Source organism: Sinocyclocheilus grahami, unplaced genomic scaffold, assembly GCF_001515645.1.
Source record: "Sinocyclocheilus grahami isolate Dianchi unplaced genomic scaffold, SAMN03320097.WGS_v1.1 scaffold205.1, whole genome shotgun sequence".
Lineage (NCBI taxonomy): Eukaryota > Metazoa > Chordata > Actinopteri > Cypriniformes > Cyprinidae > Sinocyclocheilus > Sinocyclocheilus grahami.
The window spans coordinates 251995-270688 of NW_015505384.1; the positions used below are offsets into that span (position 1 = coordinate 251995).

Here is an 18694-nt window from a genome sequence, read left to right on the forward strand (position 1 = left end):
CCGAGAAGTGCAAAACAAATCACAATTCTGAAAACAAAATAACAAATTACAAACGCAAATGCAAGTCTAAAAAACAAAATAACAATTCAGAAAACAAATGAACAAGTCAGAAAACACAACGACAAATCAGACAAACCGGAAGAGGTTGGTATAGTTTGGGATTACTCACCGCTGACTGGACGAGACATCTGTCAATCAACGTATACAGAGAAGAACCAGCCGAAGAACAGCAGAGTCGTGGTAGAAAGTTTGGAGATGGTAGTAAAGTAGCTCAGTTTAAATGTATTGTATGAATTGCCCTTACTCTGGAATAAAAAATACGGGGTGTCTATTTACATTTAGTTAAAAGTGGCTGTAAAATATCAGCTCCAGTGGTGCAGATGGATAAGCGCGTGTCGTTGGCTTTTTGACGCGATTGACCCGGGGTCGATCCCACCTTTTGCCGAACTTTTTTTTTCTCCCTTTTCAAATCTCGTATCACATCGTAAAGGCATTTATTTTCATTAAAATTAAGGAAATAATCAAAAAGTTGAAAATAAAGTATCGCATACTAAGCCACTGCTAGAGAACAGTGCAGTTGGACTTTTGACTCAAAACCTGTTTTGTTTATTTTCTACAAACTCAATGACCAGCACCAGTTTTGGCAAATACACGTAGAAAAACCACAACACTATCATCTCCTGTCTCTTTCTCTTTCCTAGGCTCACACACATTCAAGCCCAGACCCACACTTTTCGCCATGGGTCTGTGAAATTGTGTGTACATTCCTGCAGTCATGTGCTCATACTGAGCTGAGTCACAAGCTGAGAGAGAAAAAGAAACGACACAAAATAAAGAGATAGAGGAAGAGCACAAGGGGGAGGGTTTACAATTAGTTTTGCATTCATGTAAAGGAGAAAGAAACACTCACAGAGTGAAAGAGAAAGATCTTACGAGACCACGAGAGGAGCCTGATGGGGGGGAAAAATGAGAGAAAGACAAAACAAATATGAAGAGATAAATAAATGAGAGTTAAAACTGGGAGGAGCCTAACAAGTAAAAAAGAGCGAAGGTTGTGGCAACAGCAGGCATGACTGTGAAGAAGCTGAGGCAGACACAATGAGAGAAAAGAAGAGATGGATTTGCTGTCACATTCACACTCTGTTCTTCAGCAGTTAAGCATGTTTGCTGTATTCAAAAACTAGCAAAGGTGAGTGAGAATGAGATGGAGGGATCATTTTCATAGACACATGCTGTATAATATCTGTGTCTATCATTTTCTTCAGCTTGCAGGCTGCAGTGGAGTCAGCTGTGAATGCTATCGTGTCTTACAGGTTTGTTGAAATTGCTGTAAAAGCATCAAGATTTGAGTTCCCCGGGTCACAGCGGTAAAACATTAACAGCTCTCTGAAGCACTTTCTCTATAATGATGCATATTATGTAACAACACTGCTTGCAGCCACTTACAATAACTCAGTAGAACATACAGAATTTTGAAAAAAATATTATTTTCTTTATTGTTGAGAAACCTAACATCTTCCTCTCTTTCTTGTACACGAAACTCTAAAAAGAGAAGCTGACTGCAAGATTGGTGTTTCCTGTCCTTAAACAGGCAGTGCAACGTGCCAAAAGTGAGACAAACTGAGCCCTGACCAAAGGTTTGCCATCGTCATTGACATTTTGAAGTTTGAACCCTTCGTTTGAGTTTCCTTTCTGAGTGTGAGATCTCATTTGACTGCTATTTAGAATTATGGATTTATATAAAGAATTGTGCTTTTCTTACATTATACATATTACATTATGTCTTGACCTTCCTAGACATCATTAGTTTGTTGTGCTTGTTGAGGCAATATATTGTGGCCGTAAATTGAAGTCGGCATGAAATGAAAATATTTTTCCTAAAATCCATGTTATAGATCTTATTGTGATTCATTACCTCATCATTTTTAATTAAAATGTCAAAACTGGATCTTCTAGTGAAATAACAGACGTATGCAGGATTTCTCCAATTATTTAGTTCATTTAAACCCGCCTCACGTTCATCTGCTTACACTTTCGAGTAACACGCCAACATCTCAACATCCAATTAACAACTAATGCACAGAATAAGTCCTGCCCCCCGCCCTAATTTTTTACTTTTTTCGATATTCTGTTATACTCGGGATGTACGTCACAGTATGGCTGAAATGATTACTAATGGATAAATGATAACTAAATTAAAATGAGAAACCAATGCGGCCATCATGTACCTTAAACAAAGTAACAAATGAATCAAACTTGGCCATGATTTAACTAAAACGAGGAAACTATTTAATAAGTTGTGGAAACATATTCTTAATGTGTGGCCATGAAACCTTTTTTCCTGCCTAACATGTAGTTGTTGTTGTTTTTTTCCCATATTTTTTGAGGGCTATTTTGCTTCCATAGCATATCTTATTTAAGGCTAGTAGAAAGAAAACATCCAAAATACACATTTAAGTTTTTATTTAATTAGACTTTATCTATTTGCTTCTGTAGATTTCAATTACAATACATACATAAGGCGTTTTCTCAAAATAAAATTCTCATGCACTGAGCTAGAAATCTCCACTTCAGAAGCACTTTCATACATCAAACGCTACAGTTTTATATATATATATTAGTGCCGTCAAACGATTAATCGCGATTAATCGCATCCAAAATAAGTTTGTGTTTACATATGTGTGTGTACTGTTTATATTTATTATGTATATATAAAGACACACACATACAGCATGTTTTGAAAATATTTACATGTATATATTTATATTCATATAATTTATATTATATATAAATTTATTACACGGCTCTGTGGAATACTTGATTCTGATTGGTCAATCCAGCGGTATGTTATTCCCAGATAACAACCACCAAATTGAATAACACACCGCTCATCCGGGTACCACGAGTTATCTTGACTGGTACTACTTATATGCTTAACGAGTCACTCTTGTGGCGCCATCTTGTGATTGAAAACACTTAACCACCGCGTGTTACAATGGAAGACTTCAGCATTAATTTCAACATATATGGTCAAAACAAATCTTTTTAGCCATGTAATAAGCGGGATAATGTACATCTAGCCAGTTATTATCTCAGAATAAACCCCTTCAGGTTGATACAATAATACCTGATAACCCTGTCGGGGTTTATTCTGAGATGACAACCGGCTGGATGTACATTATCCCTTACATATTTAATACATAAACGTAAAATTTTTATTAAATATATACATGCATGTGTGTGTATTTATATATACATAATAAATATACACAGTACACACATACAGTATATACTATGTAAACAAAACCTTTTATTTTGAATGATTAATTGTTTGACAGCACTTGTGTGATCATATTTTTCTTTTATAGGCAACTTAAATTGCAGTTGCAGTGACAGTGTTTGGTGTGTGTGTTTTCCAGCAGGTTCTGACACCATGGAGGAGAGGGAGCGGCAGTGTAATGGAGAGGAAAGAGGTGATGTTGAATCCCCCACAGGACAGTCAGTCACGGCAGGAGAACCAAGCACAGCGTCCACATGGAGGAATGGTACGTGTTGCCCCGTTTCTCTCTATGCCTGTCCTCTTTCAGTATTAATATCAAACCAGCTAACCAAAATCATCAAACACTGAGTGGGAATGTGACTGCAGTGTGATTTTTACCGTCCTGAATTAAATGCTTGCACTGCTCAGATGAGTCTTTCATAAGATGTCAAACTGCAGAAGGCCACAGGAATGGAAAATAATCCACTTTCCTTCTTTCAAATGCATTACTTTCATTTTTTATTCTTAATAGGCTTAATCTTGCTCAAATTCTCCCTGACAACAAGAGACACCAGCTATTAAAGATGAGATTTCAGTTTTAAATTGTTTATTGACCTCAGCTGGTGTCTTTCTGTCAGGTCAGTGTGTGGCGTCTGTGGCCACATCCACTTGGTTCACTCCCACCTTTGACTTCTCACATTGCAGGACCCTTCTGGAAACCAAAGGCTTCCAGGCTAGTCTATATCCAGCATCCAATGATTTCTACACATTTCTCAATTATTCAACTTCTTACTTCCATGTTGTATTTTGATGTTAAATCTATTTCAGATTCCAGCAGAAGACTTTGAGGGTCCACTTCATTTAGCGCTGGACCACCCGTCCATCAGAAGATACCTGCTTTTCAACTCAAGCATTTTTAATGTCATCATGGCCCCAGTAAGAAACACACTGTTAAACACAGTTGTTCACACATTCCAGCACTGAGCAAAGCCAATAGGACTCTGGGAAACTCATAGAACCTGTTATGTGTATGCCCAGGTCATATTTCAATCCAAAATCAAAAGAAAGACGAGTGTTAAGACAAGACTCTTAATTTTTTTTTTACTTATTAGAACTTACTTTATTAGAACCATTACGATTTTCATTACTGTATTGTAAAAAAATAAAAAATCTCACTTTCACTAATTAAAGCAAATATATATTAAATGGTAAATAAAAAAAAGTAAATTATTTAAATGTTTATTAAGTTGTATTTATTTAAATCATTGTAGTATTGCTGGTGTGCCTTTAATTTAGGCTGATTTAAATAAAAAATGTATTAATGGCCGTTCACACCAAGAACGATAACTAAAAAGATAAGTCGACTGTGTTGTTATCATTATAGTTGTGGTATGAATTTCCATATTCTTGATTATTAAAACCTTATATTTATCCTTACTGTTTTAAGCTATTGTCCTTGGTGTAAACAGGCCTTTATAATAATATCTTTACTGTAATACCGTAAAAAATACTGCATTGTAATAATAAGAAACTGATGAGAACCACCAATAAATATAATGGTAATTACTAAAAATGTAAAATGTTCAGAAGCTGTATGGTAACGAATATAAGATTTGTACATTTTTTATTTTTAGTCCGAGCTTGCGGATCTTTCCTGATCCCGGCCCCCCTCTCTCTTTCCCACTTTGCTTCCCGTCTACAATACTGTCCTATCCTAATAAAATGCCAAAAATAAATCTTAAAAAAAAGTAATGGTCAAATATGGTCACAATTTAAATAAAAAGAGGGAACCAAATAAGAAGTCATTTGAATGAATTCTTAATTTGTGGTTAAGTATTGATAGTTAACTAACTATTCAACTGTACAAGAAAACTATAAAATAGTGCAATTGGATTCAGAAATCAAGTTCTTCACCGGCTTGACATTATGACCATATGACCACCTTTCACTATTTTGCACAAAGCACTTCCAGTTCAGTAGATAGCAGAAATAAGCAGGCAGGAATTTGGAGGATCAGATGACTGCAGGAAACACAGGACTGTTTTGCTTGTTACGTGTTTGTTGCAGCTCTTGTATCTGGTGCTGTGGTGCACTGTGTACTCGACCATTCACATGCACCTCCATGGCAGCTCAACGGACTTCTGGGTGCTCTGCCTGTGTGTCAGTCTGGTGTCCGTGATCCTCACCGCCGCCATCAACCTCATCTTCCACTACAGCAACAAAGAGGTGGGCTGTCACTGTCTCTTTCTAGTAAAAATGAACCCGTATTCCCTTTTAATGCAGATTTGAATGTAGCTAAGATTAACAGGTGCATCTGTTTCAGATCAACATGAACACAGACGTGCGGTTGGTGGGGGTTAATGAGCACATGGTCAGGCACAAGCTGCTGTGTGGGGTGGCTGACTGGGTCCAGAAATGCAGAGGAAATCTGCAGGTAATGACTTCTGCACTATAATGCGTGCTTACTGCATGCCGTATCTCGACTCATGCCGCCTGCAAGTCTTGTCAGCACGATCATCATTCTTTAGGCCTTTTTGAATTGGGTAAGGAGTCAATTTAAGTTTTATGGCAGGTATTGATCATCAGCGTTGATTGTGCGATGTACTTTGTGCATAATTTTGTGTGATAAAGCTTGCCAGAAAATATGTGGTGTCTTACTCACAAAACAACATTTCCCATCATCCTCTGTGGCTGCATGAGAAATTTAAAGGGGTCATATGATGAGATTTCAATTTTTCCTTTCTCTTTGGAGTGTTACAAGCTCTTGGTGCATAAAGAAGATCTGTAAAGTTGCTAAGACTAAAGTCTCAAATCCAAAGAGATATTCTTTATAAAAGTTAAGAGTTAACCACGCCTACCTAAAACGGCTCGTTCTAACACGCCCCCACATGTCTACCTCACTATGTGGGAAGATTTGCATAATGCCGCCCAAATGATCACGCAAAGAAAGAAGGCGTAATTTTTAGTCTCGCTGTAGTATTGTTGCCGCCGCTGCCATGTCGTGAAGGCGCTGTGTTTCGTTGTGAAAGCGAAACTACTTTGTTTGGTCTTCCAAAAGAGCACGATATCTGCTTCGTCATGCCTGGAGCTGATCTGTGCTGGTCGCTGAGGAAATACTACAACTTTGCGCTGTGGATCGCTGGATCGGCTTTCACCGTGGACGAAGCGAATATCAAACCAGCTAACCAAAATCATCAAACACTGAGTGGGAATGTGACTGCAGTGTGATTTTTACCGTCCTGAATTAAATGCTTGCACTGCTCAGATGAGTCTTTCATAAGATGTCAAACTGCAGAAGGCCACAGGAATGGAAAATAATCCACTTTCCTTCTTTCAAATGCATTACTTTCATTTTTTATTCTTAATAGGCTTAATCTTGCTCAAATTCTCCCTGACAACAAGAGACACCAGCTATTAAAGATGAGATTTCAGTTTTAAATTGTTTATTGACCTCAGCTGGTGTCTTTCTGTCAGGTCAGTGTGTGGCGTCTGTGGCCACATCCACTTGGTTCACTCCCACCTTTGACTTCTCACATTGCAGGACCCTTCTGGAAACCAAAGGCTTCCAGGCTAGTCTATATCCAGCATCCAATGATTTCTACACATTTCTCAATTATTCAACTTCTTACTTCCATGTTGTATTTTGATGTTAAATCTATTTCAGATTCCAGCAGAAGACTTTGAGGGTCCACTTCATTTAGCGCTGGACCACCCGTCCATCAGAAGATACCTGCTTTTCAACTCAAGCATTTTTAATGTCATCATGGCCCCAGTAAGAAACACACTGTTAAACACAGTTGTTCACACATTCCAGCACTGAGCAAAGCCAATAGGACTCTGGGAAACTCATAGAACCTGTTATGTGTATGCCCAGGTCATATTTCAATCCAAAATCAAAAGAAAGACGAGTGTTAAGACAAGACTCTTAATTTTTTTTTTACTTATTAGAACTTACTTTATTAGAACCATTACGATTTTCATTACTGTATTGTAAAAAAATAAAAAATCTCACTTTCACTAATTAAAGCAAATATATATTAAATGGTAAATAAAAAAAAGTAAATTATTTAAATGTTTATTAAGTTGTATTTATTTAAATCATTGTAGTATTGCTGGTGTGCCTTTAATTTAGGCTGATTTAAATAAAAAATGTATTAATGGCCGTTCACACCAAGAACGATAACTAAAAAGATAAGTCGACTGTGTTGTTATCATTATAGTTGTGGTATGAATTTCCATATTCTTGATTATTAAAACCTTATATTTATCCTTACTGTTTTAAGCTATTGTCCTTGGTGTAAACAGGCCTTTATAATAATATCTTTACTGTAATACCGTAAAAAATACTGCATTGTAATAATAAGAAACTGATGAGAACCACCAATAAATATAATGGTAATTACTAAAAATGTAAAATGTTCAGAAGCTGTATGGTAACGAATATAAGATTTGTACATTTTTTATTTTTAGTCCGAGCTTGCGGATCTTTCCTGATCCCGGCCCCCCTCTCTCTTTCCCACTTTGCTTCCCGTCTACAATACTGTCCTATCCTAATAAAATGCCAAAAATAAATCTTAAAAAAAAAGTAATGAAGCAAATATGGTCACAATTTAAATAAAAAGTCATTTGAATGAATTCTTAATTTGTGGTTAAGTATTGATAGTTAACTAACTATTCAACTGTACAAGAAAACTATAAAATAGTGCAATTGGATTCAGAAATCAAGTTCTTCACCGGCTTGACATTATGACCATATGACCACCTTTCACTATTTTGCACAAAGCACTTCCAGTTCAGTAGATAGCAGAAATAAGCAGGCAGGAATTTGGAGGATCAGATGACTGCAGGAAACACAGGACTGTTTTGCTTGTTACGTGTTTGTTGCAGCTCTTGTATCTGGTGCTGTGGTGCACTGTGTACTCGACCATTCACATGCACCTCCATGGCAGCTCAACGGACTTCTGGGTGCTCTGCCTGTGTGTCAGTCTGGTGTCCGTGATCCTCACCGCCGCCATCAACCTCATCTTCCACTACAGCAACAAAGAGGTGGGCTGTCACTGTCTCTTTCTAGTAAAAATGAACCCGTATTCCCTTTTAATGCAGATTTGAATGTAGCTAAGATTAACAGGTGCATCTGTTTCAGATCAACATGAACACAGACGTGCGGTTGGTGGGGGTTAATGAGCACATGGTCAGGCACAAGCTGCTGTGTGGGGTGGCTGACTGGGTCCAGAAATGCAGAGGAAATCTGCAGGTAATGACTTCTGCACTATAATGCGTGCTTACTGCATGCCGTATCTCGACTCATGCCGCCTGCAAGTCTTGTCAGCACGATCATCATTCTTTAGGCCTTTTTGAATTGGGTAAGGAGTCAATTTAAGTTTTATGGCAGGTATTGATCATCAGCGTTGATTGTGCGATGTACTTTGTGCATAATTTTGTGTGATAAAGCTTGCCAGAAAATATGTGGTGTCTTACTCACAAAACAACATTTCCCATCATCCTCTGTGGCTGCATGAGAAATTTAAAGGGGTCATATGATGAGATTTCAATTTTTCCTTTCTCTTTGGATATTTCACCCAAATATGAACACTGTCATAATTTCTTACTCACCCTCATGCAGAGGTGTAAAGTATTTGAGTAAATGTAATTAATTACTGTACTTGAGTATCTTTTTGGATACTCTGTAGTTTTACCAAATAGATATTATAAGATATTAGCAACTTTTACTCTCTACTTCACTACATTTTTGAATAAGCATCTGTACTCTTTACTCCAGTACATTTGTAATGAGTGTTGCAATCACACATTACATTTTGCATGGATCTAGCTTTTTCTGCAACGGTTTGTTTGTGCTACAAAGGAAGTGATATCACCAACTACAGGGCACTGAAAGTACTATATCTTGTGCGCTTTGCCCTTACTCACCCAAACTTGTCAACAAGGCTGCTTTATGTGAATGCAAGTTCAAAACGGCAATGAGGCCGAAACCATTTTCATTCTTCTCCTGTATTCTTCTCCTGTTATTTAATTCAATAAATAAATTAAGTCAAAAAAAACAAAACAACCCTGTTACATTATTTTATTTATCCGTTATACTGAAGAGACCTTTTTGAAGGATATTTTTTTGTTGTTTTTTTTTTTGCAATTTTTGAGGTGTTCAGTTTTATTTTGGTTTTTGAAAATAAATGTGATTGCTCTTCTCACAAATCAATCCTTTCTTGTTTTTCACTCTTTGACAAGTGCATCTTTGAGTCTATATTTAGTATAAGTAAAACACTTCAGTACTGTTAAAATCAGATACTCAAGTTGTTTTGAAATTGGTGACTTGTAACTTGTAGTGGAGTCATTTTCACTGTAAGGTACCTGTACTTTTCCTCAAGTTGAGTTTTCAGGTTCTCTTTACACCTCTGCCCTCATGCCGTTCCAAACCTGTTTGACGCTCTTTCTTTTGCATAACGTCTCGGTGTTATTTTTGTCCATACAAAGTCATCGTTCACCAAAATTGTTCATGTTGGATATCAACATTCTTCAAAATATCAACTTTGGTGTTCAAGGGAATACATAAAGTCAAACAGGTTTGGAACGACATTAAGGTAAATGAAGACAGAATTTTCATTTCTGTGTGAACTATCCCTTTAAAATACACATATGAAGCATCAGCTACACACATTATTTTTCTTGCATTATTGCTAAAAAATCTTCCTGTTTTTGTTTGGGAGTGAAATGATGAACTTCAAATGAATTAGTCTATTTTGACCAAAGTGGTTTGCATGCATATCACATCGTAAATAAGATTTCTGAATTTGTAAGCAAGAATTTCTTTGGCAGAAAGTCGAGAGAAACGGTTACTGGTTTAGTGGTATGAGAGTAAAAGAGATTGTGTCTAATCAGATAACTGAATGCCTTCCTGAGTCACACTCTTATCTTGATGTTTTTCTTCTGTAGTCTATCTGATGGAACTGATCATGTTTAGAGCCATGAACAGACTTGTTTAACTGCTCTTCTTCTTGATCTTTATTTATGTCTGCAGCTCTTCTGTGTATACTGGGACTTGTCCCCATGTCTGACATCTCTGACTGAAGTGCTGGACGACATGAGTTTTGTCAGGGATCAAGTACAGGTTGTTCATTGATTTGTTCTTATGTTGATGCTTCAGGGCGCCACAGAAAATGTTTTGTACTACAAAAATAGTGGTACATCAAACAACTGTAGAGCGCAGAAAAAAAAAATAAAAAAAAGTCAAATATTATAAAAAGTAAACTTATTTGATTTCAGCCAGGCATAATTTCTCACTTTCATTTAGTTTTACTTGATGTACTAAAATAACCAAAACAGAAATAAAATGAATAGAACATATGTAAACATATTTAAAACAATAACTAATAAAAATGATGCACAACACACAACAAAATGATCAAAACTGTAACTAAAATTAATTTAAAAATATGAATAGAACTATAATAGTATCTCAGTGATACTAAAATAACACTGCGTGAGAATGAAATACTGTCACAAAGTTCCCGTTTTACTCTGCAGAACAAACTCAAGAAAAGAATGTCCCACCTAGTTCTAGTGACCGAGGTCACGACCCTGGATCCCGAGGCTGGAGCACAGGACGAGGAGCTTCCAGAAGAAGAGCAGCCGCTGCTGGTGGGGGGACGAGAGCGAAGCGCATCAACTAGTCAACGAGAAGACTCTAAACTCACCAAAAACTTCAGCTTGATGCCCGACACCACTCTCTCAAATCAGGTGAACAAAACAATTATTAATATAAATAATATACAAATCAGTCAGTGGTGGTTTGAATGACAATTTTACATGAAAGCTGATTAAAATTAGGCAGAAAATTAAAATGGATCAAATACAACACATGGTATCAATAGAAGATTACAGTAGCTTACCATATTTTTTCTAATATATTCAAAAATCCTTGATAATTAAGGATGCATAATAATATTTTCGTTCACCAATCCAACAATTGTCATTATAGAAAAAATGAATGGGATAAATCAGGCAGGTCATCTGCAGGTTTGGCAGAGTCTTAGGTTGAATCTTGTAACAGTTCAAGTGAAAAATGTGTGACTGTTTTCTTCAGGCGATTGCTCAGCAGCTCCTGATGACCTACAGTGCACTTTATGTCAGACTGCTGGTATCAAACAAGCTTCCTGCTCCTCCCCAGCGGCCTTCAGGTGCAGAGAAAAATCATTCCGCTTCCTCTCTGTGTCTGTGTGAGTATGTGGAGCTAAAAGTTCTGCGGTAGACAGAACATCACTATCAAATCTCACATTCAAAAGTTTTGCTGTCAATTATGATATAGTCACAGATTGTTCTTGCTGCTCTTTATGATTTTGTCTGTATACTGAAATATATATATATATATTGTTGAGTTATTGTGGTTTGCTATTTGCACCATATGATCACAATGTGTGAAAGAATGAAGTGCCAGCTGATTCTTTCCTCTTCCATGTTAAGTTCTTGTATTAACCAGACAAACTGACAAGCGATCAGTCGCACTCGTCCAAAATCTTGCTCGACATAGTTGTATTTTTTTATTCATGACATGATCTTTATGAGATTCTGATTAACACGTCTTAATCAGGGAATCAAGTAAGCGCCTCAACATGGATTTTTGCAAATTTCCAGATGATACAGGATATGCAAACACGGAAAAAAAACTTGGACTTGAGTTTAGCGGTGGCACTTTACAACAGTTTGTAGTTATTAAGTTATTAAACGTACGTTCGGGAGGACTACGCCCATCTAATCTTCTAATTATTAGCAGGACATAAAAGCGGCCTCTACTTCTTCCCAGCATTGGTTCCCATCCCTCCTCCTCCCCTTCTCCTCCTTTATGTATTTTACCTGTGTAATCATCAGTAGGCAAATTGGAGCTCCAGTAGAACATCCTCCCTGAGCCCCTCCATATGCACAGCAATCGCTTACCACGTATGCCAAGATTATATGGCCGCACAAACTCGTGAAGGTCTCGTTTGTTAACATTACTTAACTATGTTATTTAACATGAACTAACAATGAAAAATACTTCTAAATCATGTATTCATTTCAATATTTAGTAATACATCAAATCAAAACTGTCTGTTATTATAACTTAAAGGAATAGATCACCCAAAAATGAAAGTATGCTGAAAATGTTCATCTAGGATGTAGATGAGTTTGTTTCTTCATCTGAACAGATTTGGAGAAATGTAGCATTACATCATTTGCTCACCAATGGATCCTCTGCAGTGAATGGGTGCCGTCAGAATGAGAGTCCAAACAGCTGATAAAAACATCACAATAATCCACAAGTAATCCACAGCACTCCAGTCCATCAGTTAACGTCTTGTGAAATGAAAAGCTGCACATTTGTAAGAAATAAATCCATCATTCCATCACTAAACCATCACATCTAGCCAAAATATAGGTACATAATCTATTAGAACACTTCTTCCAGTGAAAAAAGTTAATCTCCTGTTGTCCTCACATCACAATCCACCCACATATTTGTTTAGAACTGTCTGTGTCTGAAATTTTTCACTGGAGAAAACAATTTTATGGATAGAGGACTTGTATTTTAGCTGGAAGCAACGGTTTGAAGTTAAAAACATCTTGATGCTTTGTTTCTTACAAAATTAATGGACTGGACTGCAGTGGTGTGGATCACTTGTGGATTATTGTGATGTTTTTATCAGCTGTTTGGACTCTCATTCTGACGGCACCCATTCACTGCAGCGGATCCATTGCTGAGCAAGTGATGGAATGCTACATTTCTCCAAATCTTTTCCTGAAGGCGATTACATTGTCCTGAAACCGAGTGAATTATTCTCTTAATGTTAGTTAATGCATTCGCTAATGGTAACTAATAGGAAGTTATTGTAAAGTGTTACCATTTTACGGATAGGAAATTGATTGGATAGTGTAAAGTGTCTCTATATAAGAAGTAGTTGGAGGGGCGGGGCTAAAAACAAAAGGGACTGATGATGCCAGTCAAATAGGAAAGTTGTTTAAGAGGCGGAGAAAGTTATTTACATTTTTATGAAAAATTGCAAAGACAAATATTTGCTTTGTTTGGAATAATGTGCACCTATGAGTCATTCACAAAATGACCAAGAGCATGATTTAAAGTAAGGACAGTTAATCTGTGGTGAGCGCAAGCAGCTATTAAACATGAAATATGTGATTTTGCTGCATTTTCACTAAGTGCGAACAGAGACATTACTTGTCACTGGAAACTCGTCATGTCTAGTTAGGACACTGTGTAAAGCGCGGGACTTATGTAAGTCTGGTGAGGGGAGGACAGTGCAGGGAGAGCGGAGAGAGCCACTTTGGCAGAGATAGGAAATGACAGTAAGGGTGTCAACATGAATCAAGCAGCGAGTCAGTGAATCTACACGGCACTGCTCAAAGCTTGGCACAAATAGCACACGGGTATGCAATCCTAACCAACAGAGCGCAGAGCAGCTCGAAACAGCTCTGCACCGTGAGGAACGTGTACACCAGATGTAGCCGACCGACACAGGTTGTTAATCAGCCTTGATGGAGCTGTGGAGGTGATTGGTGGGTGAGTACATGGGCGCAGTATGGGCGACACAAACACATGGCGCGAGGGTCAGAGCAGAAGAGGCAAAACTGTGTGGTAGAGGACGGCAGGCCTGCGGTGTTAAATGATTACTGAAACGATGGGTCTTTGGGAGGCTAAATGACCATCTGTGATCCTACTGACACAGTCTGGCCTGCTTCCTTCTTCTAACTCCATTCATCTCTCTTCTCTCTCACCTCTTTACATTTCAGATGAAACTCACAAAATCTTTCAAAAACATGTCCAGGTCATATTTCACCCCAAAATCAAAAGATAGACATGAGAAATAACATTTAAAAAATGAAGAAGGCATTTTATTATAGTATTTATTTGCATTTAAAAAAATTCACACACACACACACACACTTTATTTTATTTCTTTTTGTTGTGTGCTTTTTAAAAAATATTTCAATTTAGGTTTAATGTTTAATTTATTTGATCATTATTTTAAAAAAAATACCTTTAAACATGTAGTTTAATTGCATATCATAAGGTCATGTCATAGGTCAGTTTCAAATGAGTGTGAAGTTATCACTTACATATGTTTATATCAGACACATTTGGAAATTCTGACATGTTCTGAAGGACCTTTTGTTTGTTGCACTTTATTTTATTTATTTTTGTTGTGTGCTTTTTAAAAAATATTTCAATTTAGGTTTAATGTTTAATTTATTTGATCATTATTTAAAAAAAAATACCTTTAAACATGTAGTTTAATTGCATATCATAAGGTCATGCCATAGGTCAGTTTCAAATGAGTGTGAAGTTATCACTTACATATGTTTATATCAGATACATTTGGAAATTCTGACATGTTCTGAAGGACCTTTTGTTTGTTGCCTTTGTGCCCGCGAAATTTAATTATAAATATACTTGTTTGAATTGTATGAATATGATGGAGCATATATGGCTCTATATATGGTATGCATTTTTTGCAGAATGAACTCTGTTTTCTATTTTTCACTGACAAACTGCTGGCATTTTATCATATTTTTTGTCTATACTCTGCAGCTATAGACTGATCAGACCCTCTCCTGGTCTTTCCACAAAAGAGGGATTCATATCTTGAGGAAATTTCAACTTTTTCCCAAAAAAGTTGAAATTTGTGAAACACTTATCAATGACAACCATTTAATACACAATTCACAAATAAAAATGTACTAGATATTACAATTGTAGTAGCCTAAAAATGTCCTATAATTTTCAATTCATTAGTATAAGGACAATGAATGACAAATATTCATAATATTCATATTTAATAACATAATAATATATTTATGAATAAACCAATGTTCATTGCCAATTCATGTATATTCGTTTTAGTACTTTTAGCACTTGCAAAATTTCATTTAAGTTTTCATCAAAAAGATAAATTTTTCAGCTTTTCAGTTAACAAAAACAAAATAAACAACACTTTTCAGAACCATTATGAAATAGAAAAACACTGTATCACAGTAATGTAATACAATGACTATACTTCTAATCTATCAAGAGTATAATCTGATATATCCATCAGAGTATCTAAAGAGCATTTGAGAATAATGGGAAAAACTCAAAATAAAAATGACAGTTTTGTATGTACAGGTACTGAATATTATGTGCAAATTTGAGGTGTAGGCGGAGTATGAGTGTTAGATAAATAAGTGTACGAGTGAATAAATAGTGTGTGTTCCACAGTTATTGTTAAGATGAAATATTACTCACTTTTTCTCTGTAACCCATCTGCTATTGGACAGTTTCATTCATGGAATAAATGAATAAATTAATCATGGCTGATTGCAAAAAGTGCATTTGGCATCGGTAACTGAATACATCCACAACACTAGGTGTCAGAATTAATCTAGGACAACTGGCATATCAGAATAAAAATACTACTTAAATGAGGTGAAATAAGAGTATATTCTCATTTAGCTCTCACTCTTCTATTGTAATATTCTATCATTCCTATTCTATTCTATTTTTTTGTCCTGTGCAGCCAGGCATGGTCATGCTGATTCTTTCTGATAGCTATCTTCTCCGCAGAGTGACAGATGCCCTCACAGATTGAGAAGAGCTGTAGCACCACGGCCATTACTGTACACCACGTAATAGATACAATATGTAAATGAGAGGCACTGGCGCCCCCCTATCAGTTTATCAGTTATGTGATGTGGAGATACACTAGCTCCAGTGACACAAGGGAAAAAGATTCAGAGATAGAGAGGAAAAAACAGCGCAACTATAAATAGCACCTCTGAGATAAAGAGAAAGGCCAAACATGAGCGAGAGGCAGAGAAAACGCAACACAATCGATTCTTGCACAACCAGGTGTTCCTCTTTAATTCAAATCACTGGATTCATACACAGCAAATCAATGCTTGGTCTCATTAAGAGGGCAAATCTCACGAAAACAAGTCTGAGTCACAATTCACGTCCAAAATCAAAGGAAAGAAAAACCTGTTCTTTTTTTTGAATAAAGAAAATGAAGTCCTTTTGCCATTATTTTAAATAATCATAATTTTTAAGTCTGAAAAAACATCTGGATGTTTTACTCTTCTAATAAAAACACAGTTCTTTTGTGATCACGGTATAATGATAATTTAGGGAAAAATGTTTAATTGCAATCAAAGTTATGCAAAAAAGAATAAGTAAATAAGCTTCATTTTATTTATGAAAAATATATTTCTTTCTGCTGCCTTGAGGTGAAATATGTTCTTGACAGGTTTTTGTGAGATTCACCACAGAGTAAACCTCTAAAAGCACACAAACACAAGCGAGCTTGCGGCTTTTTGAATAAACCTATCGCATTTACAAGCTTAGAGAAACCGTGTGCAGTAACTATAGGCAATCAGATCTCATTGGCCGTGTTTATAACAATAAAGCATATGCTTTATATCACAACTGTGTGAAAAAGCATATTGCTGGGCAAATTATAAACAGGAGCGAGGTTCACATCAACTGTACAGTGTTTGCACAACTTTAAAACACCAAAATAATAATAATGTCTTATTAACAGACAGGATTTCTGTTGAAATATGCTCTCTTAGTTAGAAAGTGAGGGTCATATTTTTCGACGTAGCCCATATAAACGTGAACATGTGCAGTCACACCTCTAACAGGTATAAACAATACATCAGAAGTCCTTCAACAAACAGTTCAGTGTAACACTTGCAATATGCTGCAAGCCATTTGTTCAAAAATAGATCGAGAAATCGATTAAAGAGAGCAGGAAAAGACCGATATGACAGTTGAAATTTCACAGGCAAAATAAATACTTAAAACTGAGTGACATAGCAGAAGAGCACAGAAAGTAAGTGCTCAAAATGGACGCAAAAGATGATTTTCTCCCGTCTTTCACATTTGTTTATCAAAATCGACGGTTCTCTTTCTGGTATTTCACTGAAACAATGAAGCACATTTTACTCTCGGCACCACTGTCAAGCCTGAAATGTAGAAATCCTAAAGCTTTATACATAAATGAAAAGATCATCCACTGAATCGATCCAAAAATGAAAATTATGGCATTAATTTTACGTTCATGTTTTTCTAAATCTTTATGACTATTTCTTCCATGGAACACAACAGAAGAAATTTAGCAAACCCAGGCTGCTCTTTTCCATACAATGAAAGCAAATGGGGACTGGGGCTATCGAGAAAAAGAAAAAAAAAAGAGTCCACACAATTTGGGCATTTAATTCCAGATCTTCCAAGGTCCCCATTCACTTTTCACTTCCATTATAGAAATAACAGAATTTTGGTAGATTTCTCCTTTTATGCTCCATAAAGAATGCAAGTCATAAAGGTTTTTGGATCAACATGACAGACCTTTAATTTTTGGGTGAACTCTTGCTTAAAAATAAAGAGTTTGACAGATTATACAGTCAGTGGATGTAATTTTTTTTTTTTTTAAAGCAGTAAGAGATTAATTCACATACTGGAGACCTAAAATAAAAATCTGAAACACTGCATCCATGTTTTAATATGATACATTTTTTAAGAACACTCTAGGATTGTTTGATTCTTTTTGTTCACCCAAACCATTGTGCTAAATGTGTTTACAGCTAACTGACAGCAGCATGTGAGGAGTTTCAATGAGGTCAGAACTTGAAGCAAGTTACACTCTCATCTACAAAGAAGTGAGACAAACTAGCTACTTGCTTACGGAGCATAAAAGTGCATATTATCACATGCTTCATCAAAATATGCCAGCTGAGCAATCATCTGTGATGATTGACTGTTATCTATTAAAGATAACCAAATATTTCAGCACAACAGTTAGACCTATGATTACATATTTCAATAAATATAGAATTATAATACACAAATGAATAATTTAGTTGAAACAATAAATAACACACTAATTCACAACACACAAATCTCATGTCTTCTTTCAATGAAGAGCAGCAAATGGGGACTGGGGCTATCGAGAAAAAGAAAAAAAAAGAGTCCACACAATTTGGGCATTTAATTCCAGATCTTCCAAGGTCCCCATTCACTTTTCACTTCCATTATAGAAATAACAGAATTTTGGTAGATTTCTCCTTTTATGCTCCATAAAGAATGCAAGTCATAAAGGTTTTTGGATCAACATGACAGACCTTTCATTTTTGGGTGAACTCTTGCTTAAAAATAAAGAGTTTGACAGATTATACAGTCAGTGGATGTACATTTTTTTTTTTTTTAAAGCAGTAAGAGATTAATTCACATACTGGAGACCTAAAATAAAAATCTGAAACACTGCATCCATGTTTTAATATGATACATTTTTTAAGAACACTCTAGGATTGTTTGATTCTTTTTGTTCACCCAAGCCATTGTGCTAAATGTGTTTACAGCTAACTGACAGCAGCATGTGAGGAGTTTCAATGAGGTCA

At 36.2% G+C, this 18694-nt stretch overlaps 1 protein-coding gene across 11 annotated transcripts; it reads left to right on the top strand.

The window, feature by feature from the left end:
* Positions 1 to 863: 863 nt before the first annotated feature.
* Positions 864 to 12226, top strand: tmem268 (transmembrane protein 268). 11 transcript variants are annotated; one of them, XM_016286033.1, is made up of 11 exons: positions 864 to 1189; positions 1266 to 1313; positions 1556 to 1637; positions 3420 to 3545; positions 3903 to 3992; positions 4088 to 4195; positions 5327 to 5485; positions 5583 to 5693; positions 10293 to 10382; positions 10799 to 11011; positions 11358 to 12226. In XM_016286033.1, the coding sequence occupies exons 4-11, from the start codon at positions 3459 to 3461 to the stop codon at positions 11520 to 11522; spliced, it is 1023 nt and encodes a 340-aa protein (XP_016141519.1). In that variant the 5' UTR covers positions 864 to 1189; positions 1266 to 1313; positions 1556 to 1637; positions 3420 to 3458; the 3' UTR covers positions 11523 to 12226. The 11 variants fall into 11 exon arrangements, with proteins under 11 accessions (XP_016141519.1, XP_016141520.1, XP_016141511.1 ...); XM_016286034.1 differs by having other exon boundaries at positions 3423 to 3545; XM_016286025.1 differs by having other exon boundaries at positions 866 to 1189; positions 1266 to 1367; positions 1551 to 1637; positions 3898 to 3992.
* Positions 12227 to 18694: the final 6468 nt, after the last annotated feature.